General features: G+C 43.2%; 1 protein-coding gene and 1 long non-coding RNA gene across 2 annotated transcripts in view; both read left to right on the forward strand.

Annotated features, from left to right (window-relative positions):
• Positions 1-17311, forward strand: part of LOC108682448 (thyroid receptor-interacting protein 11) — a 34367-nt gene extending 17056 nt beyond the window's left edge. The window contains exons 7-19 of the mRNA XM_047885746.1: positions 132-225; positions 741-1408; positions 2044-2898; positions 3872-3985; positions 4408-4505; positions 6466-8104; positions 8178-8306; positions 9542-9940; positions 11383-11576; positions 12019-12160; positions 12490-12615; positions 13321-13420; positions 17207-17311. Of these exons, the coding sequence (XP_047741702.1) occupies positions 132-225; positions 741-1408; positions 2044-2898; positions 3872-3985; positions 4408-4505; positions 6466-8104; positions 8178-8306; positions 9542-9940; positions 11383-11576; positions 12019-12160; positions 12490-12615; positions 13321-13420; positions 17207-17292 (4644 nt within the window). The 3' untranslated portion in view covers positions 17293-17311. The remainder of the gene's footprint in view (positions 1-131; positions 226-740; positions 1409-2043; positions 2899-3871; positions 3986-4407; positions 4506-6465; positions 8105-8177; positions 8307-9541; positions 9941-11382; positions 11577-12018; positions 12161-12489; positions 12616-13320; positions 13421-17206) is intronic.
• A 1700-nt stretch (positions 17312-19011) lies between these two features.
• Positions 19012-21963, forward strand: LOC108682455. Its single transcript, XR_001931574.1, has 3 exons — positions 19012-19101; positions 19262-19378; positions 21786-21963. It is a non-coding gene; the product is annotated as an uncharacterized LOC108682455 (long non-coding RNA).
• The last annotated feature ends 2782 nt before the right edge of the window (positions 21964-24745 follow it).

Below are 24745 nucleotides of genomic sequence, written 5' to 3' on the forward strand. Positions count from 1 at the left end.
CACCTGCTCCCCCTGACACACCTGCTCCCCCTGACACACCTGCTCCCCCTGACACACCTGCTCCCCCTGACACACCTGCTCCCCCTGACACACCTGCTCCCCCTGACACACCTGCTCCCCCGCTGTTGCAGGTGCAGCAGCTGCAATGCAGCAGGTGCGGCCACTTGGAGCAGCAGCTGCAGCAACAGCTGCTGCAGCTGGACGAGGAGCATCAGCTGAATTTAGGCGAGTCTGGGTCATTGTGACTCATTTTTTGTGGGTCATATTATGAGTCATTATGATTCATATTATTATTACTCATATTACTAATATGAGTCATATCAATACATTGATTCGTGTAATAATACATTATTTTATGTATTATTCAGTTAAACATGAATAGATTCATTCAGATCTTGTCTCCTAACCTTTTGTCTCTTAACCTTTTGTCTCCTAACCTTTTGTCTCCTAACCTTTTGTCTCCTAACCTTTCGTCTCCTAACCTTTTGTCTCCTAACCTTTTGTCTCATAACCTCTTGTCTCCTAACCTTTTTTCTCCTAACCTTTTGTCTCCTAACCTCTTGTCTCCTATTCTTTTGTCTCCTAACCTTTTGTCTCCTAACCTTTTGTCTCCTAACCCTTTTGTCTCCTAACCTTTTGTCTCCTAACCCTTTAGTCTCCTAACCTTTTGTCTCCTAACCTCTTGTCTCCTAACCTTTTGTCTCCTAACCTTTTGTCACCTAACCTTTTGTCTCCTACAGACGCTGTGTTGACGCAGAAAAAAGCCCTCGTTGAAAAAGTTGATATCCTGGAGACTCGCAACTTTCAAGTTGAAAACGAGTTGAAGGAAATGCAGTTGAAAAATGCTGAACTTGAAGCTAAAGTTGCTGTGAAAGTTCAAGTTGAAGCTGAACTTGAAAACTTGAAAGATTCTAACTCCGACCTGAAGATTCAAGTTGAAAAGTTACAGAAATTGAATGAAGAAATTCAAGCCAACTTCAACACCCAAGTTGAAACTCGCAACATTCAACTCACCGAGTTGAAGTCTCGCGTTGAAGAGCTAAACAAGTTGAATTCTAACCTGGAATCTCAACTTGAATTCGAGCAAGTTGGGAAAGATTCAACCGTTGAAAAGTTGAATCTTTCGATATCAAACTTAAAAGTTCAACTCGAACAACAAGAAGCCCAAACCTCGCAACTTCAACACAAGTTAAACGAAGTTGAATCTGAAAAAACCCAAGTTGAAACTTTATATAAAACTCAACTTGAGCAAAAATCTCAACTCGAGGCTGAAAAAGTTGAAGTTGAAGCAGCGTTGGAGTTGCAGGTGCAGCTGGCAGGTGCCGAGAAGAAGCAGCTGCAGGAGGCGGTGCACCTGCTGCAGGAGGAGATCATCCAGACAGATGCACTGCGTGCCCAGGAAATGCAGGTGCAGTTGCAGGTGCAGGTGCAGGTGCAGTTGCAGGTGCAGGTGCAGGGATTGCAGGTGCAGTTGCAGGTTCAGGGATTGCAGGTGCAAAATTTTTGACACCCCCGTAAACCTTCCCCCCCATCCCTTTATCGTCCCCCATCCCCACCGCCTCAACCCCCTTCCTATATGCTCCGCCCACATCCCCGTAACCTTATAAGATTATTAAAAAGTTATTTTGAATTTGGGGAAATTGAAACAACGGAGTTCGTCAAAATCTAGACTGTAACTCCCTTGATCTCCTCTCATCCCAACCCCGTAACCCGTAAACCCCTTTATCCCCAACACCCGGAACCCCCTCTCTCCTAATCCCGTAACCCCTAATCCCCTTTCCCCCATCCCGTAACACCCTAACCCTAGATCTCTTCCCCCAACTCCCGTAATCCCCTCTCCCCCAATCCCGTAACCCCTGCTGTAAACATCTGCAGGGGTTACGGGATTGTTAGCCCTTCCCCCCAAACCCCCGTAATCCCCGTTACGAGGGTTTATCCCCTAATGGTTTCACCCGTAACCCCCTCTCCCGTAACCTAAGTAACCCCCTCTCCCGTAACCTAAGTAACCCCCTCTCCCGTAACCTAAGTAACCCCCTCACGCAGCGGACGGACACGGCGCTGCTGACGAAGGACCGCGAGATCACGGCGCTGCTCGACAAGATCGCCGGGCTGGAGGCCGACCTCGACCGGCTGGGGGAGGCCGTCAGGACGGCTGACGTCGACATCCACACCATCACTAAAGTCGCCATCTCTAATAAGATTCCCCTCGAAAAAGAAATTTCCAAGCTTAAAACAGAAAACGGCGAGCTCACGCAACGTATACAAGGGTTATCCCTCGAAAACGAGCGGTTGGAGAAAGAAAACGGTGAATTAAAGAAAGAAAACGGCGATTTGTACATAGAAAACGAGCGGGTGACGAAAGAAAACAAGCGTGTGAAGAAAGAAAACGGCGATTTGAAGAAAGAAAACGGTGATTTGAAAAGAGAAAACGGCGATGTTAGAAGAGGAAGCGACGAAAATGTTAAGGAAAAGTCGCCATTTATGGAAAACAATAAGAAAATGTTCAACACTAAGCAAAATTCAAGCGAAAACACGGAAGAAAGCAAGGATTCCGCGTACGACAGCGTCGACTCACCGGACAAATCAGAGCCAATTTCAGGGGATACCACAACAAATGTTGACGGGGGCGACACAGCCTTCACTAAAGACGCCGCCCGTCTAGACGACAGTTCTGGGGACGGGGCCCTGTCTGAAGCTCTGTCTAGAGACGACGGGGCTCTGTCTAGAGATGACGGGGCCCTGTCTGAATCTCTGTCTAGAGATGACGTGGCTCTGTCTGAGGCCCTGTCTAGGGAGAGGGCCAAGTCAGACAGGATGCAGCAGCAGCTGTGGCAGAAGGAGGGGGAGGTGCAGCAGCTGAAGGAGGCGCTGCAGCAGCGCATGCTGGACGCCGGCGAGGTGAGGATGTGGAGGGTCTAATGGAGGATAATGGTATTATTTTATAATGGGTTGTTATGCATTGATGTCTGGGGGATTGACGTGTAGTGGAGTCTAATCCCTATCAAAATTTTTAGTTGGTTGCAACCCTGAATCAGGAACCGCCCAGGACTAGGACCGAACGTAAATCAGCTTCTCTATGTCCGCTTTTCGGTCTACATTCCGGTCCCCGAATCAGACAGCTACAAGCGCCTGGTCCTTATTCTGCCAACTCTTGCTCTACTCTCAGAGACCATAAAGTCGGCCCGAAAAACCCTTATTCTATGGTTTTAAAATCATGGGTTTGGCTTTAAAACCCCGAAAAACCCTTATTCTATGGCTTTAAAACCATGCATGGGTTTGGCTTTAAAACCCCGAAAAATGCAAGGAGGTTCTGACTAGTCGCTGACTGCGATCAGTTGGCCAACTGACACAGAATAACTCTAACGCGAACATAGCGACTCTGGGGCGGAGGCTGAAGCATACCCCGAATTTTGTTGGGGAGGGACTTCTTTTATAAGGGTTGTGATGCATTGATATGTGCTGGATTGACATATGATGGAGTCTAATAATTTGTCAACTAATGGAGTCTAATTAAATTATTTTATAAGGGTTGTGATGCATTGATATATGCTGCATTGACATATAATGGAGTCTAATGGTTTGTCAACTAATGGAGGCTAATGAAATTATTTTATAAGGGTTGTGGTGCATTGATATATGGTGCATTGACATATAATGGAGTCTACTGGTCTGATATCTAAAGAACTTTAGACTCCATTATATATACTACGTAATGTATATCTAATGGAGCCTGTAGTCTAATGCTATGTTAATTAATGGAGTTTAATAGCTTGAAATCTAATGGACTTCATACTCCATTATATATAATGGATTGTATATCTAATGGAGTCTTGAGTGTAATGGAATATCTAATGGAGGCTGACGTCCTCAGGGCTGGGGCAGTACATCTGCAACTGAGCAGCTGCAGATGCAGCGATACGTGCAGCAGCTGCAGCTACAGCTGCGCGACACCACACGGCTGCTGCAGGCGTCACATCTGCAGCAGGTGCCTGAACAGCTGCTGCTTTAATACATGTGTTATACAGCTGCAGATCTAATACATGTGTTGATACGGTTTAAGTGTGTGCAGCAATACATCTGTATGGTGTACATGAGATCAAGACTACGGCCGACACTACTAAATTAATATCTTTTATTGATAGAAACATTTTTTCAGTCGTCAATTGTGCATTGAACGACCAATTTTTATCGAACAATTATTAATATATCATTAGAATTATTATATTATTCCTATTATGGTCGCAACATTAGCGACGTAGTAGGTACGCAAGATGCCATTTAATATCATCATTGAATGTAGGCCTGAAATGCAATTAGTAGTGCATAAATACAGCTGGAGCAGATGTATTACAGCTGTAACCGTGCAGGGGGAGCTGGAGCAGATGTATTACAGCTGTAACCGTGCAGGGGGAGCTGGAGCTACAGCTGGAGGAGCTACAGCAGCAGTTGGGGGGCGGCGGGGGGCGGACCTCTCCTGACGGCGCCTTGCCTTCCCCTGCTGGCAGGTCTGCTGATTTTTTATTATTATTTATTTCCTTATTTTAATTCAGTATAATTTTTCAATAATTCAATATCAATTCAGTAGTATTTTTTTTGAGAGATTTTTACTTCATTAATTTACATATTATCATGTTTGTTTTTTTGTTTATTCTTTGGGAATTTTTCTACTTCATTAATTTAAAAATTATCTTTTTAAAATTGTATTTGTTTTTTTTTTCATGGTGTTTTTTTTTGTTTCATTAATATACACATTGTCATTCATAAATTGTGTACCTACTTGAATTCAGTGTGGATCTTGAATCTATTGTGTACTTCATCCATTGTATTCTTGAGTAATATCGATTTAATTACTATAAACTTGATTGCTAAGCTGAAGTTAATCCTGCTCTGTATGGGCCATATTTTCCAAAAGGTGAAGCATGTTTTACGGCTAGCATCTGGGTCCAAAATCGAAAATTTCGGCTTTTCTTGTTTTAGTCTCATCTTAAAACTGCAATTCTGCCCTATCCAAAGGTACCAAAACCATCTCTGTACGTTGATTTATGCGTTCACGACAGATCCCGAGTTAGGTTGCGTCGATGCTTTAACATTTTTCTTCCTTGAAAATTACCGGCCAAGGCCCATACTTTCAAAAAAAGTTAAGAGATCGTAAGTTCATCAGCCAATCATTGACGGCCTTTCAAGCCACTCTTTTAAAAACAGTTAAGAGATCGTAAGTTCATCAGCCAATCATTGACGGCCTTTCAAGCAAAATCCACCAATCATAGACAAGAAAATAGAGCGTAAGTACTAACGTTCATTTAGCCAGTTTTGAAAGTATGGCACAAATAAGCGAGCTCTCTCGGCGCTGGGCTTCAGTTCCACCCGAGTTATCATGCGTTAAGGTGTTCATGCAGTCTTTTTCTGTATCGCTGACTGACTTCCGAGTGAAATAAGGTGTGACTTTGGTATCGCCATACTTTCAAAACTGGCTAAGTGAACGCAAGTACTTATGCTCTATTTTCTTGTCTATGATTGGTGAATTTTGCTTGAAAGGCTTTCAATGATTGGCTGATGAACTTACGATCTCTTAACTTTTATGAAAGTATGGGCCCTGCTGGGTACTAGAAATGCCTATACATTACATGTATAGACATTATTACATTATGCCTACATTACACTACATAACTGCCTACGAGAAATGCCTATAAATGTTTATAGTGCGCGGAAAACCGGTCGGCGGTTATTCGGCTCTGCTGAACACTCGCACTTCCTCTCACTGCAAACCTATCTCCGCATACAGTTTTGAAGATAAATAACTGAGAAATATACCATTAGATTTGCAAAGAAAAGATCTAGAGATTGGTCGTAGCTTTTTCTCAAATGTGTTATAGTTATGAAAATATTTTGAAAAAGGGGGGGGGAATAAAAAAAATTACGAAAAAACCCCCCATCCAAAAAAATGAGAACTTCGATAAAAGCTACGATAAATCGATAGATATGGTCTTTACGTATCATATGATATGCGTCTCGATGTTGTAGCTTGAAAATCCTAGGAGTAGATAGATATAGATTTCTACAGTGTACCCTTTTTTGCCGTTTAAATATCATTTTTTTTAAATTGACACGAACAATAAAGTCTTAGGTTCCTGTTTTACATATGTTTACCAAGTTTCAAAGTGATCCGTCCGTAAATAAGTTTAAGTCCAAGTCCGAAAGTCCAAGTTTAAAAAAAGTTTTCTGCTTCGTAATTAAAAAAGTTTAAAGTTAAAGATGAAGTTAATCTTAAAAAATTTTAAAGTTTCGTAATTAAAAAAGTTTGTCTGGGACCCAGACGCTCAGCAAGAGCAGAGAGCGGACACTGATATAATTTTTTGTCGGGCCAAACTGAGTCAGAGTGACCCATACAAGTGTGATAAGTACATCGATATTTGGACAATTATCCCCCTGTTTTCTGTTGGTGTAACAGCCTCCTGTTGTCGGCAGGCTGCTGCCCACCATCGCTGAGGAGGACGATGCTGATAACAGACATGGCGATAACAGCGAGAACAGACATGGCGATAACAGCGAGAACAGCTCTGGTAAAAACAACAGCAATTACAACAGCCGCAGCGATAACAGTGCAAACAGCCGCAGCGATAACAGTGCAAACAGCAGCAGCGATAACAGTGCAAACAGCAACAGCGATAACAACTGTGGTAAAAACAACAACAGTAATTACAACAGTTGTGGCGATAACAGCGCCAACAGCAGCAGCGATAACAGCAGAAAAGTTGTTTTGCAAAATTCATCTGAAATTCAAACGGAATTCGGGGAAACTGAAATAAAAAATTCAGCGCAACTTTCCCTAATTAAACGTGACGAAGAAAGTGCCTTGACCGGTGAAAGTGGCGTTAGGAAAGTGGAGGGAAAGGAAAGGAAAGTTGAAGAAGAAAAGGAGGAGTTACGTCGCTCCATGGAGGTATTGAACCTGGAGAAACAGTCGCTAGAAATGCAACTGATATACAAAAAAGATCAGTTTGACGAACTGCGGGATGAACTGGTCCAACTGGGCCAGTTGTTCCAGGTGGAAACTATCCACAGGTGCTTCAAGGATATTTGTGATGATATACGTAATAAAGTTTCCCAACTGGAGCCTAAAATGCAACTGGAAAAGAGCCAGAGTTCACAACTGATGCACGAAAATGCAATTGAAGACGAAAAACTGACGAAAACAACTGCTGGTGCCGGGACAACTGATGGAAAACTATTAGAAGATATAAATAATTCTATTACAACTGATAATGAGTTAGGTATAACAGGCTCTACGGTTCCAACTGATGGAGACCAGTTAGAAGGAACAGTTGTTTCGGCTAGAATTAGCGAACTGATGCGTGAATTAAAAGCAACTGAAGATCAGGTGTCCCAACTGACAACTGATAAGAAGTATTTAGCAGATCAGTTGGAAGCTGCAGAAGCGAGAATCGCTGCTACGTATTTTGCTGCAACTGAAGCAACTGAAATGCAACTGAAACAGGAATTGCAGCTGCAGCTGAAAGCAACTGAGCAAGAGAAAGAACAACTGATCAAAGTTAATGAAGAAAACGCAAAGAAACTGGAGGCCATGAAACTGGAGACCGCGAAACTGGCTCAAGATAACTGCCAACTGATGGAAAAACTGAGGAGTGAAACTGATAAGATAGTGGCAGCTGAAACCAGTTGGAAAGAAACTGTTGAGGGACTGAAACTGCAACTGAACGAAACTGAAAAGCAACGGAACGAAACTGAAAAGCAACTGAAAGAAACTGAAGAACAACTGAAACACGTGACTGCCCAACTGCAAGCAACTGAGCAACAAAAACTTGAAACTGGACCCCAACTGATGAAACTGTCCAGTGAAACGCACGAACTTTCCCAACTGAAACTTCAGTTGGAAGAAGAAATTCAGAAAGTTACGGCAGAGAAAGTTAGTCTGCAGGAGGAGCTGCAGAAAGTTACGGCAGAGAAAGTTAGTCTGCAGGAGGAGCTGCAGAAAGTTACGGCAGAGAAAGTTAGTCTGCAGGAGGAGCTGCAGAAAGTTACGGCAGAGAAAGTTAGTCTGCAGGAGGAGCTGCAGAAAGTTACGGCAGAGAAAGTTGGTCTGCAGGAAGAGCTGCAGAAAGTTACGGCAGAGAAAGTTAGAGCTGCAGAAAGTTACGGCAGAGAAAGTTAGTCTGCAGGAAGAGCTGCAGAAAGTTACGGCAGAGAAAGTTAGTCTGCAGGAGGAGCGTCTGCAGATTGTGTCTGCTCTGCAGCAGAAGCACGCAGAGAGTCTGGCTTATCATGCAGAGCTGCAGCGTCTGCTGCAGGTATAGTAAATAATATTAAATAATTAAATAATAAAATTAAATTGAATAATACTAAATAATACATAAATTGTAGGGTATATTTAAATCTATTTAATTCAATCACTCATTAAAATTATTTATTATATATATAATAATTATAACAATTATAATAATAATAATAAATTATACTAATTGACATCATTTTCATCCATAACAATCGTTTTCATTAGTTCTTTAAGGGGAGCGTCTGGGTCCAAAATCGAAATTTTGGCTTTTCCAGTTTTCAGTCTCGTCTTAAAGCTGACATTCTGCTCTATCCAACGGTACCAAAAGCATCTCTGTACGTTGATTTATGCGTTCACGACAGATCCCGGAAGGGTGGGAGGTGGGGGAGTTCTTTAACATTTAAGATACAGGAAAATTAGCTGCCGAGCACTTTAAATAGAGTGTCTGCTTGAGGTGCACCTTAGTTACCCGCCTGGCGTCACATGAGGAGGTGTGCATGCAGTCGCTCCCACCATCCTTGACTGGAATCAAGCTCCAGTAACGTTTAGTTTGGTATCCTCGCTACATTGAGTGCCTATTGCGATGCGCGCGGGACTTTGTCGCGCTCTCCTCAACAGTTGACTTATTGTCACGGAAAACCTATCTCCTCCTAGAGTTTTGAAGCTACAACAATGAGACATATGCCATTCGATTCGTAAAGAAAAAATCTACAAAATTTTCTAGTCGTTTTTCTAATTTCGTTATTGTTTGGATTTTATTCCGCAAAAAGGTAAAAAGGGGGTAAAATAAAAAAATTACCGAAAAAATTACGAAAAATGCTCCCACAACCACAAAAATGAGAATTAAAAAAAATCTAGATCGTTTTATAGATGGTACAGTCTTTACGCATCGAACAATATGCGTCTCGATGTTGTAGCTTGAAAACCCTAGGAGATAGATTTTTACGGTACCCCCTTTTTGGCCGTTTTCTAAGAATTTCACGTTTTCTTTTATTTTCTTGAAAAATTCACAGGAACAAAAAAGTTTTAGATTTCTGTTTTACATGCGTGTACCGAATTTCAAAGCGATCCGTTCGTAAATAAAAAAGTTTCTCGGGCACCCAGACGCTCTCCTTAATTGATCAATTTCATTAGTGCGTTCATTTTTCGTTACACGCAAATTTTTTCGTTTCCAGTCGTAGTTTATAATAAAAATTTAATACGATAATTCATATAATTTCACGGCTTCATTTCAAATTCTATTCCTGCCAGGTGTCAGCCAAAGCCCAAGCTGACGAGACAGAAAAAAGCCAGTTGGCTGACCAAATCGGGAAACTGGCTGAAGAGAAAAGCCAGTTGACAGACCAAATCGGAAAACTGGCTGATGAAAAAAGCCAGCTGACAGACCAAATCGGGAAACTGGCTGATGAAAAAACACAACTGGCTGACCAAATGGCGGAACTGGCTGACGATAACCGGCGAATGGCAGACCAAGTTAAAAAACTGGCTGAAGACAAAAGCCAACTGGCTGAAAAACTGGCGCAAACTGAATTGGAAAAAAGCCAGCTGGCTGAGCAGCAAAGCCACACCGGGGTCAACGAGGACAAAATCGAGCAGCTGGTGCTGGCCAACAGCCAGTTCAATGAGCAGTACCAGGAGATGACTAGTGAGGTGAGACTAGTGGGACTAGTGAGGTGAGACTAGTGACTAGTGAGACTAGTGACTAGTGAGGTGAGACTAGTGACTAGTGAGGTGAGACTAGTGACTAGGGAGACTAGTGACTAGCGAGGTGAGACTAGTGACTAGGGAGACTAGTGACTAGTGAGGTGAGACTAGTGTCTAGTGGGGTGAGACTAGTGTCTAGTGGGACTAGTGAGGTGAGATTAGTGAGGTGAGACTAGTGAGGTGAGACTAGTGACTAGTGGGGTGAGACTAGTGTCTAGTGGGACTAGTGAGGTGAGATTAGTGAGGTGAGACTAGTGAGGTGAGACTAGTGACTAGTGGGACTAGTGAGGTGAGTCTAGTGAGGTGAGACTAGTGACTAGTGGGTTGAGACTAGTGACTAGTAAGGTGAGACTAGTGACTAGTGAGGTGAGACTAGTGACTAGTGAGGTGAGACTAGTGACTAGTGGGACTAGTGAGGTGAGACTAGTGATTAGTGAGACTAGTGAGGTGAGACTAGTGACTAGTGGGTTGAGACTAGTGACTATTAAGGTGAGACTAGTGACTAGTGAGGTGAGACTAGTGACTAGTGGGACTAGTGACTAGTGAGGTGAGACTAGTGACTAGTGAGGTGAGACTAGTGACTAGTGCGACTAGTGAGGTGAGACTAGTGACTAGTGAGACTAGTGACTAGTGGGACTAGTGACTAGTGAGGTGGAACTAGTGACTAGTGAGGTGAGACTAGTGACTAGTGAGGTGAGACTTGTGACTAGTGGGACTAGTAAGGTGAGACTAGTGACTAGTGCGACTAGTGACTAGTGAGGTGAGACTAGTGACTAGTGCGACTAGTGACTAGTGAGGTGAGACTAGTGACTAGTGAGGCTAGGGACTAGTGAGGTGAGACTAGTGAGTAATGAGTTGAGACTAGGGACTAGTGAGGTGAGACTAGTGACTAGTGAGACTAGTGACTAGTAAGACTAGTGACTAGTGAGACTAGTGACTAGTAAGACTAGTGACTAGTGAGACTAGTGACTGGTGAGGTGAGACTAGTGACTAGTGGGACTGGTGAGGTGAGACTAGCGACTAGTGAGGTGAGACTAGTGACTAGTGAGGTGAGACTAGTGACTAGTGAGGTGAGACTAGTGACTAGTGGGACTAGTGAGGTGAGACTAGTGACTGGTGAGGTGAGACTAGTGACTAGTGGGACTGGTGAGGTGAGACTAGCGACTAGTGAGGTGAGACTAGTGACTAGTGAGGTGAGACTAGTGACTAGTGAGGTGAGACTAGTGACTAGTGGGACTAGTGAGGTGAGACTAGCGACTAGTGTGGTAAGACTAGTGACTAGTGTGGTAAGACTAGTGACTAGTGAGACTAATGACTAGTGAGACTACTTGTGAGCTAGCTGCACATAGTGCAGCTGTACTAATCAGCTGCACTATACATCTGCTCAGGTTGCAGCTGTACGCGCCAGAGACGCCAAGTCAGCTCAGGAGCTGCAGCGGTTAAAGCTGCACCTGCTGCAGCTGCAGGAGCAGCACGACGAGCAGCAGCTGCAGGCGCAGCAGCAGATACAGCTGCTTACAGCTGCCAACACGCAGCTGCAGGAGAAGCTGCAGGCACATTCGCAGCTGTTCAGCGCTACCAGGTGAGCTGTTACAGCTGTAACAGATGTTACAGCTGTAACAGCTGTACTTATGTGATAAGTATGGTTATTTTATTTATTGTAGCAGCTGTAACAGCTGTAACTGTAACAGCTGTAACTGTTTTAGTGATGTGATTAAGTTTGCTGATATCATTTATTTTAGCAGCTGTAACAGCTGTATGGATGGTCACAACAACATGATGCTAAATTTGCTTAATGAAAAGTCTGCAGCTGTAAGTGAATACAGCAGCTACACCTGGAAAAGCACCTGTTAACAGCTGTTTATGCACCTGCCCAGAGCAAAGCACCTGTTAACAGCTGTATAAGCACTTGTTAACAGCTGTATAACACCTGTTAACAGCTGTATATGCACCTGTTAACAGCTGTATATGCACCTGTTAACAGCTGTATAAGCACCTGTTAACAGCTGTATATGCACCTGCAGTGAGCGCACCAGCAGCACCGTGGAGCAGCTGCAGCAGGAGGTGCAGCGGCTACAGCTGCAGAGAGAGGAGCTCAACATACGGCTGCAGCAGCTGGACGAGGAGAAAACAGCTGCAGCTACAGCTGCTTCCACTCTGCAGCAGGTGAATTTTTTTTTATTTTCTGAATTTTTGATTCTTTTGATTTTTACATTTATTAAAAACATTCTTTTTTGATTTTAAATTGCATCATTAAAGTAAATAATTTTATTATTCAAATTTATCATGCAGCACATAATATGTATAACATGTATAATATGGATAATATTTAATTCTCATAGGACGCTATGTATAATGCAGCTGTATAAAAAATTGTTTAATATTCTATGACGAATATGGCAGAAAATAAGACTACGATTCAAGTTGCTCGGGCTACAAATGTTTGTATGTCAGCTCTTGTAGCAGCTGTAGTGATACAGCTGTTGTGTGTGCAGGTGCTGCAGGAGCTGCAGCTGCAGCAAACAGCTGCAACAGCTGAGGCTGTAGAAAGAGAGAGACGACAGCTGCGGCGAGAGAGAGAGAACAACGCAGCTCTTACCAGCCGTATGGGGGAGCTCCAGGTGAGAGAGGGGGAGCTGGGGGAGCTCCAGGTGAGAGAGGGGGAGCTGGGGGATACTATAACAAAATTTAGAAGCTGGCCCGACTCTGCACCAGGTGCCGCCCAAGACTCGGGGAGCGCGTAAATCAGCCGCTAATGTCTGCTTGGCCGGGCTTGAAGTGCAGCCTCTGAGCAGCTGGCAAGCTCAGCATGACTCGGCCCGGCCAATTTTTCTTTTACTCTCCGAACACTTTTTAATCACTCTCTAAAAATTTTTACTTACTCTCTGAACAATCTTTCTTTACTCTCTGAACAATCTTTTTTTACTCTCTAAACACACTTTTCTTACACTCAGGCGACTGTTAATTAAGTCAAGAAGGAGATTCTGACCAGAAGCTGATTACGATCGGGTGGCCAGCAGACCCAGAATAACTTTGCGCCGAGTGTAGCGACTCTTGGTTAGAAGCCTGGGCGGTACCCGAATTTTGATAGGGCCTGGATGAGATGCGCAACTGTAACTGCTTGGCAGATGTGCCATAGCAGCAGGAAAAATATATAGGTTAATTTGATAAAATAATGACACATTTTAGCTCTGATACGGCATTCTGCTGATCCAAACTTGGTAAGGACGACCGACCCACGTATGGCCAGAAATGCATCAATTTTTAGGACAGTCTCGCTTATTTTTCCATGTGTACATGAGCTCTAGCAGCTGTAACGGTTACAGGTGCAGGTGGAGCAGGTGCAGCAGCTGCAGGCGCAGCTGCGGGCTGCAGATGCTAAGGTACAACAACAGCAGCAACAGATGCAGCAGCTGCAAGCACAAGGTGGGTGGCTGCTCTTGTTCTGTCGAGTTGTTATTAACAGAGTTTGATAATACAGTTATTTATGTTATTGTTTTTTTGCATAACTTATTTTTGAAGATTTTGTTATTTTTTGAAGTTTTTTTCATAACTGTTATTTTTGACACTGCTGCTATTACATGCAGTTATTCCAGTTTTTGCACCCATGTTATTTTAATTTGTATTAATTCTACATCTACTTTTATTTTGCGTGCTACTATTATTTTGTACTTGTATTTGAATGCTGTTATTTATATCAATGACTGTTGTTGCGGGTGGCGGGCTAATATCAGCAGGTAAGGTTGACGTGTTAAGAGCATCAACGTGCTTGCTGTTATTGGCCTGCTGCTCTGCCCCTGCACCTGCTTTTATTGGGACCATGGTGCCATACCTGGCTCTTATTTGGTGTATTACTTGGCTCTTATTTGGTGTATTACCTGGCTCTTATTTGGTGTATTAGCTGGCTCTTATTTGGTGTATTACCTGGCTCTTATTTGGTGTATTACCTGGCTCTTATTTGGTGTATTACCTGGCTCTTATTTGGTGTATTACCTGGCTCTTATTTGGTGTCATACCTGGCTCTTATTTGGTGTATTACCTGGCTCTTATTTGACGTATTTTTTCTTATTACAAACACTGTGTACACAAAAACATGATTTTTAAATGATTACCTACACGTTTTCTCACACCAGTTAGTGTGATGCACCAGTTAGAGTGATGGTGTGATGCCCCAGTTAGTGTGATGCACGAGCTAGCATGAGTTTGCACGGCAGGAGCAAATCTCACTCCGTAATGCTGAGCGTTGCATGCTGCTCAGCATGCTGAGGGAGATCCCCTTCTGCTGTGCCCTGACTTCCCATCATGCTGACAACACATCTGCATGCTGATATAATTCACCGGCATGATCAACATTATTCAGCGTGTCGATAATTGACTTCATGCTGACAACCTCACACTGATAATTCATCTGCATGCTGAATTTTCTGCAAAAATCGTCGTCATGCTGAAGCCGCGAATCAATTTCATGCTGTAAATAAATTTATGTTAAATATCATGTCCATGCTGTTGTTCCCTGTTTTATTTACGTGGAATTCGCGGTATTTCTTTTGAAAATAATATGTAATAATAAATTTGAATAAATATATATATTTAATAAAAAGTAAATAATATTTTTTATTGAAATAATATTTAATATAATAATAATGAAATTATGTTTTATGAATATTATTTCAGAATATGATATAAATAAGACTGTTCATGTCATATTCTGTTAATTATGTTGTGTGTAAAGTTTGAGTTCGTACATACACATAAAAAGTACGGTATTCAAATTATGTATATTGTACAGTATGCATCTTAACACACATTGTAAAACCAATGTAAAAATACAAATTTCTCTTCAGATGAGCACTGCTGCCTGTGTGGCTTGTATGGTGAACGAATATATGTGTAATATATTATATACGTACTTATATACATATACTTACAATACAAGTATGTGTGATAATTATAAAAATAATACCTTGTATATTGTTCAACATGCATAGTTGAATTTATTTTAATTCGTAATTACTAAATGTACATACTGTATATTTTCCATCTTTGTGACTCGTTACTATAGGTTCTAGTGATGCGCCCAGCATGCGTTCACTAGTAGACTGAACTAGACTCTTCTAATAACTGCAATGCTAGTGCTAGTTCCAGGTTACTAATCTCACCACAATTGTTATAGTGTTAGTGTCACTAATCTCTGATCTTGCCATTATTTTGAATATTTTACATAGTTTTCTAAATATTTCGTACTTACAATGCTGCATGACCTACGATGTCACTAGTTTAACTAGTGTATCCCTAAATGTTAACCTAATCCTGTTCTTTCTATAAATAAGCTTAGTTTACACATCTAGTGCATGGATATTAGCTAGTGTGTTCGATGTCAATCGGGCGTCTCATTATAATCATTATTATTGTATGTAATTGTGACGCAATATTCACTTGACCTGATAGATATTGTGGACGAGTCAACATCTGATAGACACGTGATAGATCACGCGATCAAGACCTTAGTAGTGGGCGGAAGCGAAGCCTATATAAATGCTAGCAATCTTAAGAAAAGCCCAAGACCTTAGTAGTGGGCGGAAGCGAAGCCTATATAAGGGCTAGCAATCTTCAGAAAAGCCCAAGACCTTAGTAGTGGGCGGAAGCGAAGCCTATATAAGGGCTAGCAATCTTAAGAAAAGCATAAGACCTTAGAAGTGGGCGGAAGCGAAGCCTATATAAGGGCTAGCAATCTTAAGAAAAGCCCAAGACCTTAGTAGTGGGCGGAAGCGAAGGCTATATAAGGGCTAGCAACATTAGTAAAACCCCCGCAGTAGTTGATAAGCGTTCCGCGTTCTATCGTGTCGGTAGAGTTCTCCGACCTTACGGTTGACGCCGTAGCTTATCGACTACTGCGGGGCCTTACTTAAGGTTGCTAGACCTTATATAGGCTTCTGGCTTCCGCCCACAACTAGATTCTTGATCACGTGATCTATCACGTGCGTGTCTTCCAGACGTTGACTCGTCATCAGTCTCTATCAGGTCAAGTGAATATTACGTCTCAATCACATACAATATAATGCTTATAATGAGACGCCAGATTGACATCGGACAAGTGGAACTAGAGTGACTATTTGCCATTGTAAGCGCTGGATCAACTAGTACTACCAATAATGATTCGTAAGTGATCGTGAGTATCATACTAGTGTGGCACTAGTGTGCTAGTGAATGTCTCTTGCATGGATGGTAGTTAGTGGATTAGAGTTGCCAATTGCCATTGGATCAACTAGTAGTACCAATAATAGTTGTGAGTAGCCTACTAGTATGCATCAGTATCCTACTAGTGAAGCACTAGTGTGCTAGTGAGGGGTGTGCGGGCTGAGTATTACATCAGGTACTGGTAGTTCTAGTGACCAGTGCCTGTGTAATGCTGGTCCTGCATAGCCTGCATGTCGTCCTGCATGTCTTTTCGCATGCGTCCTGCATACAATCCTGCACGTCGTCCTGCCTGCCATCCTGCCTGCCATCCTGCACGTCGACCTGCCTGCCATCCTATGCGTCGACCAGCATACCATCCTGTACGTCGACCTGCCTACCATCTTGCCTGCCATCCTGCACACCATCCTGCCTGCCATCCTGCACACCATCCTGCAGGGCAACAAAGGAAATGTTTCCAGAACATCCTTATAGGTGTAACGCGCTCGGTCGTTCGTGTCATGGCGATGGTGCACCAGGTGCCGCCCAGGACTCGGGCAGCGCGTAAATCAGCCGCTAATGTCCGCCTCGGCCGAGCTTGAAGTGCAGCCTCTGGGCAGCTTGCAAACTCGGCGGAACTCAGCCGAGCCAACCCTGTTATACTCTCAGGACACACTTGTCATACTCTCAGGACACACTTGTCACACTCTCAATACACTATAAAGTCAAGAAAGAGAGTCTGATTAGAAGCTGAGTTCGATCAGGTGGCCGAGCAGACACAGAATAATTTTAAGCGAGTGTAGCGACTCTTGGCAGAAGCCTGGGCGTTACCCGAATTTTGTTAGGAATCCTGCTGTTACACCAAGCATTAGATTCACCATGGAATTGCACCATGTATTATGTGTTGCTGCGACCAACAGTGACAAGTATCACTGATGCATCATGGTATATTTACGTGAATATGACACAAAATTTGTTCCTGATAACAGGATAGTAAAGATTCTTTTTTTGTAACGTAATAGTAACTGTAACCTGCAGCTGGACGGCACCTGGAGCAGCTGCAGCACAGCAGACGGCAGCTGGCAGAACTCAAGTCTGGGGCAGACACGCGCATAGACAAGTGAGTAGACTAGTGACTAGTGAGTAGACTAGTGACTAGTGCCTGGCGACAACTAAATTTATCCTAACTTTACTAATTTATTATTATTTACTATATTAATAACTTTACTAATTCGTTGTCAATTAGTTCCTATTTTTATTATTTTCCACTAGCTGGTTGTTAGCAAATAATTTTCCCTGTCATTTACGTCAATGATTCTGGCCTTTGCATTAAGGAAATAAATTACCTGTTCATGTAGTAACATTTTAGTTGTGTGCGTTGGTACCAAACTCCCCGCCTGCGCCCTAAAAAAATAGGATGCGGACATGGGGCCGGATTATCAAAACTTCGTAACTTTTTGTACTTACGACAAAAAAGTTATGTGGTACGTAAATACACCCTAATTTTGGCATTATCAAAATTTTCGTACGCAAGTCTTAGCTAAAAGCGTAAATGTTTTTCCCGCGCAAATGTTTTTATAATACCACCGCTAGTATTACGTTGTCATAGCAACGCCACTCGTAAGTCGATTTTGCGTACTTACGAAGTTTTGATAATACGGCCCCTGATTGCAAAGAGTGCCGCCCAGGACTCGGGGAGCGCGTAAATCAGCCGCTAATGTCCGCCTCGGCCGAGCCTGAAGTGCAGCCTCTGGGCAGCTGGCAAGCTCGGCATTATACTTGGCTAGGCTTTTTCATACTCCCAGGTGTCTATAAAATCGGAAAGAAGATTCTGACGATAATTTAATTTTGTTAGAGCTGGCAAGCAGACATAGAATAACTCCAAGCCGAGTGTAGTGACTTGGAAAGAATCCTGAACGTTATCCCATTTTTGTTGGGTTGGTTCTGACTAGGAATCTAAAACGGAACTTACGGTACCTCTTTTTAGCGAATTTTCTCATTTGTGGAAAAAATTCCCTATTGTGCTCGTCATATCCGTCTGTTTGTCTGTCCGTCCGTGACTTCACGTTTTCGTCGACGACTGCAGTGAGTACTGAGTTATATTTTTACGGTATGGTGACACTGGGGGGTCTAGGGGACTTGTGGGTGTTGGGGTCTGAACGTTGTTACGAGGCCCTTATTGCCAGGGCGTAATTCAAAACCATGACCTATTCCGCAATAACTCTTCAGGTTCGACACGCTTCTCGCAGTTCATCGCATGAAGGAAGCAAAGATGACCAAATATTAAGATTTCATATAAACGTAAGATGACAACAAGTGTGTAAGAATCGAAGTCGAGTCTAGGCTTCGAAGGTCTCCCTGTATGAGAGATGAACATTACGGCTATGTTTACAAATTGTACAAGCCATAAACACATAATAAAGCTTTCCAAGAGTTCCTGAAACGTAAACATGGACAGTTATAATTTCACACACTTAACTGCAAGATCATTAAATAAAGACATTAGCACTGGTCCTACTTTAAAATATCCGGTAATAAGAAGACGGTACACACCTGTTCCCTGCGGTGGCGCAAACAGAATAAGGCTATTAGTGGCTACTAACCCGGACTTTAGGGTCAATCCGGCAACATCGCAAAAACGTCGGGTTTATTTATTAAAAAGACATTCAGAACAGTATAGGTTTCATTCTACAAAGTGAAGCTGGGGGGCTGCTGGGTGATGGGGTTCAATGTCCTAAAGTGCCTTTGGTGCTACGTTGTTGATATAATTATTAAATTATATAATATTATTCATTTAATTAACATAATAACAATTATTAACGTGCCTCCCCCTTCCAGGAGGGCGGGGGTGGCTGGCGTCCCTGGGTGACTTCTTGGCGCCGCCGGCGTCCAACGTGCGCGTCACCAGCAGAGTGGACCTGCTGGACCAGGCGGTGGGTTTAGTGGCTAGTGGCGGTCTAGTGGCTAGTGACTAGTGACGGTCTAGTAATTTATGACGCAGTAATTTTAGGTAAAAATTTGCACTGATTTCCATTAACAAATCGTAATAATAAATATTAATTTATTATATTAATAATTATCGTCTCCCCTCAGTCGCTGTCGCAAGCGTTCGTGCGCTTCCTGGAGGAAGAGTCGCAGCCCCAGGCCACGCCGCGCCTGCCCGCCCTCAGCATGGCACAGGAGACTGAGACTCGCGTGAGACTGGCCAAGGTGAGACTCGCGTGAGACTGGGCAAGGTGAGACTGAGACTCGCGTGAGACTGGCCAAGGTGAGACTGAGACTCGCGTGAGACTGGGCAAGGTGAGACTNGCGGGTAGTGGACTTGCTGGACCAGGCGGTGGGTGGCGGTCTAGTGACAGCCCGAATGCCCAGTGTAATTGTGAGGGAAAGCTCGCTATAAATTTACTTTCCGCTAAACTTACACGTCACGTCATGCGTGCCGGCAAACTTGCCGCACTGCTATCTCAGTCGTGGAGCAACGCGCACTTGCCGCTCCTCGTTTTGCTGTTTAGCCGGTACGCCGGTGGGCCTGCTTGGTAGGTCGCCGACATTTCTGGCGACCTTCCCAGGGGCATGGTTGATCCTCTCGGTACTTTTGTTGGAAATGTCGGGGCAGGCCTCCAAGGCCGTTGCAGGAAGGAAGGACAAAAGCTTACAAGTCTCAAAACTTTACTAAGTAAAGGTATAATCTCTTTAAAGAACTTAAAGTTGATGGCACAAAGAATAGGCGCGGTACGTGCCTACCTATTACGTTACGTTAAACTATATTCAAACTGTAAACAAGTACGAGATAAACGGAACTAAGTTTAGGCTGCTTCAAGTCGGCTCCTCCTTAGGTCATTCACGGACTGAAAACACACACGCAGCGCCCAACTCAACTTGAGGTTTGCCAGCTCAAGAGTTGTACGAACGCTGACGCGACGAAGCAGGCCCGCGTAGACTAGATAGCTCCAGCAGACTCGGAGAGAAATACAACAAGGGCTCCGGAGGTAACGTGGTCAGTGCTACCAAGCAGGCTCACCGGCGTACCGGCTAAACAGCAAAACGAGGAGCGGCAAGTGCGCGTTCCTCCACGACTTCCTGCAACGGTCTTGGCGGGGCGGCCTTGGAGGCCTGCCCCGACATTTCCAACAACAGTACCGAGAGGATCAACCATGCCCCTGGGAAGGTCGCCAGAAATGTCGGCGACCTACCAAGCAGGCCCACCGGCGTACCGGCTAAACAGCAAAACGAGGAGCGGCAAGTGCGCGTTCTTCCACGACTGAGATAGCAGTGCGGCAAGTTTGCCGGCACGCAAGACGTGACGTGTAAGTTTAGCGGAAAGTAAATTTATAGCGAGCTTTCCCTCACACTAATGCTATATAGTTCATTGTACGTATCGTTTCGGTAATACGTCCATTATTCTGTTGAATAATTCGCTGTATATATGTCGTGCCGAAATCACGGTATTGCTAATTCTATAGAATCAGCAGGAAGGAATCTGGGGTTAAGTCTGTCAGCCAGGTTATTATTTATTTAAATATTTGAATGTAAGGGAACTTGACCTAACCTTTTCTAACTCTAACGTCCGATTTTCTGTATAAGCAACGAAATGATGATTCTACAGATTTGGCAACTGGCTTCCGATTTGGCAACTGGTAATTCCCTGATTTCGGCACGACATATATAAGTTTAGTTGATATCTCGCACTGATTTTAGGTAATAACTTGCACTAATTTCCATTAACAAATCGCAATAATAAATATTATAATATTAATAATTATCGTCTCCCCTCAGTCGCTGTCGCAAGCGTTCGTGCGCTTCCTGGAGGAAGAGTCGCAGCCCCAGGCCACGCCGCGCCTGCCCGCCCTCAGCATGGCACAGGAGACTGAGACTCGCGTGAGACTGGGCAAGGTGAGACTGGGACTCGCGTGAGACTGGGCCTCGCGTGAGACTGGGCAAGGTGAGACTGAGACTCGCGTGAGACTGGGCAAGGTGAGACTGAGACTCGCGTGAGACTGGGCAAGGTGAGACTTAAGACTCGCGTGAGACTGGGCAAGGTGAGACTGAGACGCGCGTGAGACTGGGCAAGGTGAGACTTGAGACTCGCGTGAGACTGGGCAAGATGAGACTGGCCAAGGTGAGACAGAGACGCGCGTGAGACTGGGCTAGTTGAGACTGAGACTGTGCAAGTGAGACTGAGACTCGCGTGAGACTGGGCAAGGTGAGACTGAGACGCGCGTGAGACTGGGCAAGGTGAGACTTGAGACTCGCGTGAGACTGGGCATGATGAGACTGGCCAAGGTGAGACAGAGACTCGCGTGAGACTGGGCAAGGTGAGACAGAGACTCGCGTGAGACTGGGCAAGGTGAGACTGAGACTCGCGTGAGACTGGCCAAGGTGAGACAGAGACTCGCGTGAGACTGGGCAAGATGAGACTGGCAAGGTGAGACAGAGACGCGCGTGAGACTGGGCTAGTTGAGACTGAGACTGTGCAGGGTGAGACTGAGACTCGCGTGAGACTGGGCAAGGTGAGACTGAGACTGTGCAGAGTTCGCGTGAATTTGTATCACAATCTCCAGCATTTAATTCCCGTGTTAAATTTCCCTGAGTTTGCTCACAATTTCCCCGCCCACAGAGCGCCAGCAACCCGCTGGTGGGGGCCACGGTCGCCCCCCTCCCCTTCTCCCTGGCGCCTCCCCTCCAACAGGAGGGACACGTCCTAACACAAACAGAAACAGAACAGCAGCAACAGACTGGCGAGCAACAAGAAGAACAGCAAGAACAACAGCAACAACAACAGCAGCAAATGCAACAACAGCAACAGCAACAACAGCAACAGATGCAACAGGAACAGATGCAACATCAACAGCAGCAACAACAGCAACAACAGCAGCAACAACAGCAACAGTTACCACAGCAAAAGTTGCAACAGCTGATGCATCAACAGCAGCAACAGGAAGGCTTTCATCTGTTCACCCCCGCCATGACCACAAGCGTTGAATCCTCTAAACTGCTGAGCAGTTTACTAAGCAGCGAGCCTCTTGACAAGCCTTAGGATATCCTCAGCGCAGGCTATCCTTTCATGCTACCCTTAATGTATACATTGAGGCTATCCGCTAAAACTGTCCTCGCTGTAGGCTATCTTCGCCGCAGGCTATCCTCAATATAGGTTATCCTTCAAGGCTATCGTCACTGAGGCTATCGTTTAAGGCTATTCTCACAAAGGCTATCCTTATAGGCTATCCTTTTATCCTTATCTTAAACTCTTAACGTCCCGGTGCTCTATTTCGATCAGTACAGTCGAACAGAACAAGAGTCGATATACAAGATATTATGTAGTGTAACCAATATACTGAATTAATATATAGTGTGTCCGGGCACTGAATTGTTAATAGGAATGCCCTCATTGAGTTTAATTTAATCACTTGATGGTTTCAATCTAATGTACATGACTTTGTTGATAATTGCCTTTCAACCTATTTTGTTTCCCCTGTATAGAAATGTTGCTAAATCTTATTAAGAGCTTAAATGATCGTCATGATATAATGTAAATAAGGTTATGAATATTATGCCTGGGTACGGTATGTCAACTTGTTACAAACGTGATTGATATATTGATAATGCTTTAGATAATGATAAAAGATATCGCTTTTAAACGCGTCATCCAGGTGGCCTCCGCTTCAACTGTACAGTAATGTATTTCTTATCGCTAACTTCAGACAATATAAAAATGATTTCAAAGTGCGATTTCATTTTAATTTCCTCCTGCATGGCCCGACTGCACAATTCAAGTGAATGAAAACTTCTAAGGATTTAATTAAAGAAGTTCAGGGAGTGGGGAGTTATAAATGAAAAGTTTTCCTTACCGAAACAAACAAAAAATTTATCGTATGGAATTGCTAACTGAGTTGTTGAAATGTTGGGCAAATTTATTACGACTTTTGATAGAAAATTTCGGTACGCAGAATTGAAAATTTGATGTTAATATGAATTGATAGTATTTGATTAAAGTTATATTGTAGGAAAATTCTCGCACGGTTCGAAGATCAGCAAAAAAATAACATCCCCTCATCGAATTCTGTGTTTGATTTCATGTGAAGACCTCACAACCAATGATGTCTTGAACGTTGTTCTTAGTATAATAAAGTGTCTTGTTCATTAGTAATATTAATATTTGTTTGAGAGTTGATTAGGCCGCTAGACATGTCGCTGATTCTAAACATCGCAGAACATTCAGAGCTTGTTGCGGGTCTCGAAACACGCAACTCGCTGCTCCAGTTTTTTCGTGCTCGCCGATTCTGGAGAAAAACGCGCCGATTCTGACTTGCATTCCGTTTTTAATCCAAAATCGAAACATTTGGTTGATTGCAGGAGTACTAAATTTGCTGTGAATTTCCAAGCAAACTGTTCGATTAATAAACTTTTATTGGCAATAGGAGCAATCACAGCAAATGAATACTTGGAAAAGTTTAATGAATAAAACAAAGAGAAAATCCATGAATAAGCCTTCACAATTTATCCTCATGTTAAGCAAAAAATTGAAAAATATTGCCAAACTTAACTGTTTATTACTCTTGTATTTTTAATAAATTTACACCACAATGCTATTGAAAAATTAAGCGTCTGATATAGGGCAGAGGTTTCCCAATCAGCGGTGAGCGACCTGAACAACAATGCTCTAAAAAAATAACATAATTGCAATATTTCATCCGTCAGATACTATGCTGGGGGATAGGTTAACAGTCAACATTTTAATATCTTCAAAATAAACTTGAACTGTCCCGAAATGAAGAGTATATCTCATTAATGAAGTTGTGTACAGATCCTGCAGCACGGTAAAGCCTGCTGCACATTTCGCTGCAATTTGACATCATAATTCAGCAAAGCAAAGGATGAATGTGATTGAATATTTTCTGTGTGTCGTATGTGTAATGTGCATTGCACGTTTCACTTTGACGCAAATAGATTCTGTATTGCTAAGGACTTAAAAAAGGAGCTTTTTATGGATGTAGCGTTTGATCATTGGGCGTTGACTAGGTATTGACTATTCACATTAAAACTGTTGACTATTCACATTAAAAATTTCCTTTGATAAAGAGTCGCCGAAACGTCTGACGCGATCATTACACATGGCTGGTTAGCTACTATATACCTCTCGTGCTTTGAGCAATCCTGCCTGATAGCGTAACAATCTTATTTTCTAATTAAAAATAATAATGCACAATGAAACATTCAAGATTTTTCTCGAATATCCAAATAAATCCATTCGCAAATTTCAAATACATAATGTACTACTTAAAAGCCTCGTCCTCTTAAATGTAGAAATACAAAATTAAAAAAATAATTGGGAAAAGAAATAATCATCACTTCCTTTACATTCTAGGCTGTACAGCCTGAGCAACTATAGCTTCAAAAACAAACAAGTGTGCACGATTTCCTCTGGCAAGCACAGCCGATTTTAGCACAACTTTATTTTGAGCCAAATATTCGCAGAAATCTCATGTAAATGTTATATTTAACATTAAACAATCCATGCTGTTTGAACTTTGAAATTCGACAGTACACATAGTTATGCTATGCGAATGTCAGCCTCAG

This window comes from Hyalella azteca, unplaced genomic scaffold, assembly GCF_000764305.2.
Source record: "Hyalella azteca isolate HAZT.00-mixed unplaced genomic scaffold, Hazt_2.0.2 contig2975, whole genome shotgun sequence".
NCBI classification, from domain to species: Eukaryota; Metazoa; Arthropoda; class Malacostraca; order Amphipoda; family Hyalellidae; genus Hyalella; species Hyalella azteca.